Raw genomic sequence first — 8,944 nt, 5'->3', positions numbered from 1 at the left:
TATTTGACTTGTTTTCTTAGACCAGTCGATCAATAGGGTCAAGTCTCAACGGAGGGAGCAATAATACTCCTATTGTTTTTAGAAAGTGGCATTAAGGTCTTCATCGGCCTCTCCTACTTTTCCCTACTCTTTTTTGGTTCTTTTTACTTGTGTCGAACGTATGCAAATGCCTAGTTTTTGAAGTTTGAGTGTGAAATGAAAAAATTAACTCGCTTTAGGTGAATTGGTCACCGAGTAAAAGTAACGCAAGAGTTGACGATTGACATAAAAAAAATTTACGTTTTCTTGGGATAATAAAAAATGTTGAATTAGAAGTATTACTACTTGATGTTCCCTACTTTTCTGAGCACGATGACGAGAAGAAACATATCGATGAGTCCAAAATGTTTGACAAAATTACTCAAAAAAAAAAAACACACACACACACAAAGTAGTGCACGACAAATTGCCGGATTTAATTAGTGTTCAGAATTTTTTAATTTTCTGTGGCTTATGTACAATAACATTGAAAAGAGAATAAAAATGTCAAAAATGTTGATGATACAGAATTAACAAAGAGGAAGAAGATGTTGGAGAAGTAAAATATACAGGCGCTGAAGTATGACAGGTGCATTTTGGATTGTGCACAGCTCTTGTTCTGTGAACGTCAAGTTTGCTGCAGAATACACAATACTTGCGTCCAAACGCCTCGTGTTCTACCTCGAATTCAGAATCTTCTGTGTCGTCCAGGAACTCGTCCTCCGAATTCTCCACTGCCTCAACCATTCCTTGATCATACCTGGTGTAAGAGAACCTGTATCCTGGAAAAATCAGCAGCACAATTCTTTCTAAATGCTTATCGGACCAGTCCCTCCCTTCCTTGCAGACAAATAGGGTTGCAACGATAACTGCTGCTCCTACCCCAAACCCCAGACCGGTGAATATGAACTGCCAATCAACTCCGGTCTCGGCCACTGAATTTGCATCTACTGAGGAAGGCACCTGAGCATCATCGTTGTTGCCTTTGCAGCTGATGTTCAAAGGGGCGCCGCACAGCCCTTTGTTTCCCTCATAAGAAGTTTCTGTAAACGTTTCAAGCTGGTTGCCCCGGGGGATACTTCCAAGGAGTTGATTAATGGATAGGTTCAAGAATGACAGGAATGTCAAATTTGCAAGCTGTGGTGGTATCATTCCACTTAGCCGGTTCTTTGAGAGGTCTAGTGATTCAAGCTGTGTCAAGTTCCCAATTGATTTTGGGATTGTACCAGTGAGAGCATTATGCGATAAGTTGAGAAGATAAAGTGCATTGAGTTCTCCTATTGTTTCTGGGATGCTTCCTTCGAAACTATTCCTCGAGAAATCAATGGATGTGAAGACCTTTAGAATTTTCACGAACTCCAGCTCGAGCCCTTTGGATGTTACCATCAAAGTATCCTGATAGTATAGGTTACTAAGACTCAAGACAGGAAAATGCAGATGGTCTTGATCTGATTGCCCATTTTCTCCATGGCTAATCATTCCTTTCCAATTAGAGAAGCATTTTGGGGACAGAGCACCAGTGAAGTTGTTGAAAGCTATGTCAATGATTTGAAGGTTTTGCCAGCTGTCATTGGCCAGTGAACAGCTAAGGTATCCGTAGAACCTGTTGGATCGCAGAACTAGTACCCGCAAACTAGATAAGTTCTTTAACATGCAGGGGAAAGTATCTTCAACTTCATTGCCGCCAATATTGAGAACTTCCAACGATGTACAGTTGACCAGGGATCTTGGAATCCGTCTTGTTAGACGATTTTTACTAAGGTCTAAACTTTTGAGGACACAACTAATTGGAAATTTATCTGGAATGGTGCCACCGAGGTTGTTTCTCCCTAGATGCAGAACCCAGAGATTCTCCATGTTGTAGAACAGACAGTCTGGTATGCTGCCTCTGAAAGCATTGTTAGACAAATCAAGAACTTGGAGGTAACTTGCATTGCATATGGATTGAGGGATAACTCCGGAAAGGCTATTATTTGAAACAGAAAAGAAAACAGCAAAAGGAAGAGAGTTCCCAATATCTTGTGGGATGGAATTCCTGAACTTATTGCTTGAGTAGTCCACATATATAGCTGTTTTTGGTGGTTTTGGAAACTCACCTTGAAGTTGGTTAGAATGTAAGTCGAGCACAGACAGATTGCACATAGTGGCATTCATGGGGAGATCCACTAGGCGATTGCAGGAAAGGTTCAGATATTGAAGAGTTCCGTCACCAACTTCCCATATCCATCTAGGTATTTCTCCAGCAATTTGGTTGTCTGAAAGGTCTAGATGGATCATGTTGGACTGGTTTCTTAGCTCTGGAAACTTTTGCAACTTGCAAGAAGCTAGTTTCAATACACTAAGCTGAGGGAAGGCAGATGTGGTTGAATTGCCGCTGCTTGCATCAATTGATAACTTGTTGTAAGAAAGCTCAAGTCTTGTGAGGTTTTGGAGCCCGTTTATGATTTGAAGTTGCAGACTGCCACTAAAGCTGTTGGAAGAAAGTGAGAGTACATTGAGCCTTTTCAGTTCAAAAATCGACCTTGGAATTGAACCATTGAGTTGGTTGCAACTCAAATCAAGTGTATCTAAGAAAGAGGCAGATGCATTGGGAAATTCATCCACTTGACCTATGAAACTATTATTGGGAAGTTGGAGTTTCTGCAAGGATGGAAGAGCAAACAGAGATAGTGGAATTTTTCCCCTTAAGGAATTACATCCCAAGTTAATCGAGGAAAGATGTACAAAGCCTTCAAAGCGAGTGGAAGGAATGTTGCCTGTTAGATTATTATGAGAGAGGTCCAGGTAAATGAGGTTCTTAGACATCCCAAATGACGGGATTGAACCGTTGAACTTGTTGACTGAGAAATCCACATAAACCAGTCCTGTGAGATTTGCCATTGTTGATGGAATAGGTCCCGTGAAATTGCAATGTGACAGATCTATCCTTGACAAAGCTCCAAGGAAACCAATGGAATCTGGCAATGAACCCAAAAAATTTGTATAACTAATGGCTATTGTCTTGAAAGATCCATTCTCGGGAAATGGTGGCAAAGTGCCTCTAATGAAGTTATTGTTTGACAAATCTATATTCTGCAACATTGGCAACTGGAGTATCTTCTCAGGAAATTCTCCCAATAGATTACAAGAGCTGAGACTCAGTGATGTCAAATTTGCGAAATTTGCAAAGAATTCTGGAACTGCAGTGGAGAGGTTGTTGTCGTTAAGGTTGATGACAGAGAGTGAATGGAGCTCTGAAAGGGATGAGCTGATAGGACCAGAAAGATGACAGTTGGACAAGCTGATTTCTCTTAAATTTAGTAAAGATGATAAAGCATTGCCCCACTCACCCCCCTGAGCTGAAATTTTGACACCATCCAGGTAAAGTTCTCGGAGCTCTGTGAGGTTCTGAATAAGCGTTTGTAGATTAGGATTCTCCATTTCCAGTGGCTGAAATCCAGGAAAACGGGTTGAGAGATCAAGAGTAACCAGCGTGCTCATACTAGCCAAATCCCCCGGAATTTGCCCAACAAAACCAGCATCAGACAAGTTCAGGTACGTCAGTTTTGTAAGTTTAGATAATTCAGTGGGAATAGCAGAGCTGAACCTGTTGACAGCCAAATTCAATCTCTCAAGAAACTGAAGATTGAACAGACTACTCGAACTCTCTAGTGGACCAGAAATTGTTTGGTTCTCAAGCTCCAGCCAGATCACATGGCCCAAGCTATCACAACCTACCCCTTCCCAAAGGCAGCAGTCGTTGCTGTTGGTCCAGCGCACCAGTTTGGTTGAACTCGTGGAGTTGAACGTGGGGCTGTTCTTGAATTCCAACAACAGGGACCTCTGATCTTCAAGACATTGACCAGAGGCCAAGACAACATGTCTGACTGATAAAATTTGGAGTAAGGCTGTGAAGAAAAGCCAAGGAAAGAGATGAATCCTCATTGGATGCAGTTGTTTGAGAAACCCATAAGCTTGAGAAGGGGACAGGGAAAGAGATTATAACCCATCAACCTGACATATCAGCCTCCTGGTTCCATACCAGAAACTGCATTTTTTCTTGGTTTGGCTGGACTGCGGCTGAGTGGTAGGAAAGGGAAAAAGAAAGTGGAGACAAGTGATTCATAAGAAGTTAGTAACCGAGGATTAACTGTTGGGTTTCTTCCGTGAGAGAGTCGTCAAAGTATACTGTGGGATGCCTGTTTTGTTTTGATTCTGAGTCTAGGAGACTTTTTATGATAGATTCGATTTCTATCACCACAGTTTAAAATATAATTATTTATAAAAAATTTTATAAGTCACTCATCAGTGTAATTTCACGTCAATCTTCTATCAAATAAATGATCCATTCTTAACAATTGAACCAATTAATATTAACGAGTCTATGAATTTACACATATTAAGGTCGTTCCACGCGTTTCATGTCGGGTTAAAAAAAAAAAAAAGGTGGGCCTCCTTTCTATTTTGTTTGATGACTTTGGAGCTAACTCCAATATGAAAGGCCACCTAAACAACGACTTTCAATTTAACTGAATTTATTATTGAGGCAAGTAATGGTAGAATTTTATATGTGGGGTTGGCTCCTCTGCGTTGAATTGTCCGTTACGCAGCGGCAGATCATCGACCGCTACCCAACTCCTCCTGCTTCGACTTGTCTGAATGTCTGTCCAGTGACGATGCTAAAGACATTTTTTTCGTTTGGTAATATACCAAAGACATTTGTAGTTAGTCGATAGGAGTAATTCTCAAATGGTGGTAATTTTCAAAAGAAGTTTCCAAATAGTGAGAATTCTGAATGCGTCTTTTAAACAACGCATTGAGTGAATGCATTTTTTAAGAAAAAAAAAATGCGCAGACAAATAAAAAAAAACGCATCCTATGTAACTTTTGAGAAAATAACTCATTCACCCTTTGAAAAGAAGTTTAAAAAACACCGACTTTTGGGAAATGATTTTAAAATATCCCCTTTTTTGGGAATTTACTTCAGTAGATACTCAAATTAAAATCGGATTGAAAGGCTGAAATAGCTTTTAATACCAAAAGACTATCAAAACTTAGATCGTAAACACAACATATTAGTGCAAATTATTGATAATTACTTGTACACATATTAAAAGTCATATAAGTAAATCAACATGAAATAGACTAATTCAAAAAGTTCTATTTTATTTTTCTATGTACACAAGAAGTTAACTTAAATCTAGGAGTCAAATTCCCACTACTCGACTCAGGGTTCAAATCCTAGCAATTGAGATGGGGAGGATGTGAGGAGAGTTAGGAGAGTTTATAAAAAAAGTGAAAAAAAGTTAACTTAAGTTTTTTTTTTTTTTTTTTAATTTCAAGAGGAGATTCTAAATCTTATAAGCTTTTAATTTGTCAAAAATTTTCATTTTCAACATTAATTCCTTGAACTATTAATTGCTCTTACCTCCAATCCGAAAGCCTTAACCAAAAAGGACCTATAACACATTAAAACCAAGGCCAAGGGTTTGCACTTTTCACTGCTCATCGACTAGAAAATCCCAAATCATGTGGTTTCACTTGACACAATAATCAGAATCCTTTTCCAAATTCGAAAGCTAAATAAAATGGCATCGGTTTTTTGTCTCTCCAGGCAAGAACAGCACAAGTTTGACGTATACCAGAGTCACAGTTAGAATGAAATTACAAGTTCCTCCTTTCTGCTTCAGTAAATGTTTATACTGTTAAAGATAAATGATAAAGAACAAAATGGTAACATTTTTTTTTGTACACGATAAATTCTATGCCACACCTACTTCTACTTTATACTAGGGGGAGGGAGCGACTTAAACAAGTCAATGGGGAATTCGGAGGGAACCAAACCACCATTAGTCTAGACGGGTGCCTACGCCTTACTGGCAAAATTTTTTAAGAAAATTCTGAATTTTTAAGAATGCAGGAGGGATTTGATCCCTTGACCTACACCCAAATAGAGCCTCAAAACTCTCTTGATGGCCAACTACTCCTATACAAAATGGTAATATTAATTGCTTAAAAGTTCTATGAAAACTGCCTATAAATGGAATAGGAAAATTTGATCCAGTATGGTAAAAAGTTTATAGTAAGTGCCGTTCTGTATGCTCAGAAATTTGGGGTTATTAGGGAGGGGAGAGTGAGAGATCCATTAGCATGACGTTTTAGTCGATCGCAATCTTCTTCACATAATTCATGAACACTAATGAACTCCTCTCAGTGATGGTTAATTAACATCTTTCAAATCAAAATGGCAGAAATAGTTCTCTCAACAATGAAACAAACAGTCATTAGACGTGATGTGGGTCACCGTGGCCTAATAAAACTATTAGTAGCGATAAGGATGTAAATGAGTTTAAATAAACCAAACATTCTAGTTTTCAAACTTGTTTAATTAGTTTGACAACTTTTGAAATTTATTAAAACTTGACTTGTTAGCTTTTCGAACTAAGTTTTAACGAGCTTATGTCAAAACAAATTCAAGTCAAACTCGAGTAACTTGAATATTTTTACATATACATTTCATTTAGTATACTAAACGAACCAAACTCAAACAAAACTTGACCATTTATCAAATATAAATTACTATTCAAGTTTGGTTGAACTCATATCGAACGGAACTCGACTCAAATATCAATTAGTTTGTTTGTCTTTTAGGCATAAGAAGTATTAGTAATTACTAAACTAGTAATCATTGTGTAGGTGAGAGTTACAAATATGATGATTCTTATATCTACCACCTTAATTAAAAGTGGCCCCAAACTGGACACAACTGACAAATGTTTCAACTAGTACTTTGAATTAGTTCTAGTTTATGTGGTATTTTTACTATAATGACAAGGTTGGATCAGCAATATTTTTTTTAAATACAAGAATAGACGAGGTCGTACCTGCACCCAAAAAAAAAAAAAAAGATAGTATGTAGCACCACCATTCTGACTAAAGAGTCAAGCGGTCCTCCTCAGCTGGCTATGAGTTAGATTAGATGAGGCTTGAAAGTATAATTGAAAGTGATGCTTCTGGCGCAAATTACTCCCCCTCTTTTCCTATCAAATAGTCCCTCCCCTTAGAACACCCCAAAAAAAAAATCAAAATGAATAACTTTTATACCACTTGTTAAGTTCTCAACACTTCAACTACTATGATGGCCAGAAGAGGATTCTATAGTCTTTTTCAGATTTAGTGTTCAAATTCTGTGCCTGACAATTAGTGCTGGGAAAGTTGTGGGAGGGGCGGGAAAATTAAAAAAAAAAAAAAAAGTTCTAAATATTTCTCCTCTATTGAAATTGCCATCCAAATTTATTTTATTTGTATTGCTTTATCCTCCTTGTTAGTGATGATGACAATTTATTTTTTCCCGTTTCCATGAATTGAAAAAGTAATCATCTACCTATTCGGGGACATCATCCTATAGCACAATTACTGCTGTAATATATGACTAGGAAGGGTTAGCGGTGTAAAATTTTCTTTAGGAGAAGAAAGTTTTTGCTTTTGGTCGAGTTAAAATATGTATTCATCGAAACCAAGAAAGTTCATATTCATGTTACAATAAGATTCTGCAAGACTGATTTTATTACTTCACCTATTTATTCTGAATTCCTTGACTATGAACAAAGGTCAAAGTTTCTAGTGTCACAAATTGTAAATGCAACTTTTTATAGTTTGAAATCTTTTACAATTGCAATAATGTATTTTTTCATAGAAAATTTATCATTAGAGGGCAATAATTGGGCAAGACTAAAATTTCATATGCACGGGGAGCCTCCTATAGAGTCCTAGTTGTTCTCTGGCTGAATTGTATGCTTTATTTTTCACGGGTCCCTATGCTAATAAACGTTGTTGATGTTCTTTGAGCAGATAATAGTATTTCAATACTTTTTTCCTTGCAATTCTCTTCCTGCAGAGACAAGAGTATTTAATCAGTGTTAGTATTGTCACTCTAATGCAAAACTCCGTAAACCAGAGTGAGAAAATGTTCGAATTTCTGGAACAGCTTCAACTGCAATACTAATAAGAGTTTCAAATTTTGTTTTTTGCATGAGAAGATAGTTCATCTCCAATGAAATAGGACCTAGAGATGAAGAGATGAGATGACATAGAGATGTTCCCAGTCCACCCTGTATAGTTGATAAGAGACATGTTTAAGGCTTCAGCAATACTTGTTTCAGAAACTTAAATTAATTAACAGCAGGTACAAATCCATGATGCCATTCGCAAACCCCAACTCTTGTGCACATCAAAGTGGCAGTGCATAAACCATACTCCTGTTTGTCATGGTAAACAATCAGTACAAGTATGTTAGCTCAACAGAGAAACAGCAGTATGACCACATATCAATGTGTTTTTTTCAGTACTTGAAAATCCATTGATCTGGTCTAAAGTTGAATATATTTCTTTCTGGTAAGAGGTGCATCTTGTTTTTCTTGCTAGGTACCTGGATTGTCTGTAAAGAAGCGAATGGCATTCCAGCCACCTGATGGAACCCCCACTGTATTCCTTTCCGCTGGATCCACTAGTCTGAATTTGGAAGGGTCATTGTTTGGATCATAGTTTCCAAAACCCTCCCCAGCGATGAAGAAGTTGAAACCATGCAGGTGAAAAGGATGGCTCTCTGCCCCCAGAATGCTAGTGTCTTGCAACACGTACTAAATTGTAACCCGACAGTCCGGGTTGCATTGCTAACTGGTGTTTTATTCGGCGGTGCTCCAGTTTAGTTGAATGGATTTGTGGGTTGGGGTTGGGAAATCAGTGGTGAAAACACCATTTGATTTACCTGATTTCCCAAAGAAGTAGGATTGCAGAAGAGCTGTTGATGGGAGAGCGGAAGAAATATTGTTAACCGAAGCTGCAAATTTTGTGCCATTTGATCATTGGCGAGTTTTGTTAGCAGGGCAAGGACTCGATCCAAGTCCTATGGTGAAGAAAAACCGCTTTTGCATGGTCTGTGGAACGT

At 38.0% G+C, this 8,944-nt stretch overlaps 1 protein-coding gene across 1 annotated transcript; it reads right to left on the bottom strand.

The window, feature by feature from the left end:
- Nucleotides 1-434: 434 nt before the first annotated feature.
- Nucleotides 435-4,205, bottom strand: LOC113710840 (receptor-like protein 49). Its single transcript, XM_027233888.2, has one exon. The coding sequence runs from the start codon at nt 3,940-3,942 to the stop codon at nt 526-528; it is 3,417 nt and encodes a 1,138-aa protein (XP_027089689.1). The 5' UTR covers nt 3,943-4,205; the 3' UTR covers nt 435-525.
- Nucleotides 4,206-8,944: the final 4,739 nt, after the last annotated feature.

This window comes from Coffea arabica, chromosome 10e (assembly GCF_036785885.1).
Source record: "Coffea arabica cultivar ET-39 chromosome 10e, Coffea Arabica ET-39 HiFi, whole genome shotgun sequence".
In the NCBI taxonomy this organism is placed as follows: Eukaryota; Viridiplantae; Streptophyta; class Magnoliopsida; order Gentianales; family Rubiaceae; genus Coffea; species Coffea arabica.
Note: the sequence above shows the minus strand (reverse complement) of the source record. Positions and strands in the feature narration are given on the sequence as shown.

What these genes read in the sequence shown, in the direction of transcription:
- LOC113710840 (XM_027233888.2), bottom strand. Translation starts at nt 3,942, where the DNA reads ATGAGGATTCATCTCTTTCCTTGGCTTTTCTTCACAGCCTTACTCCAA.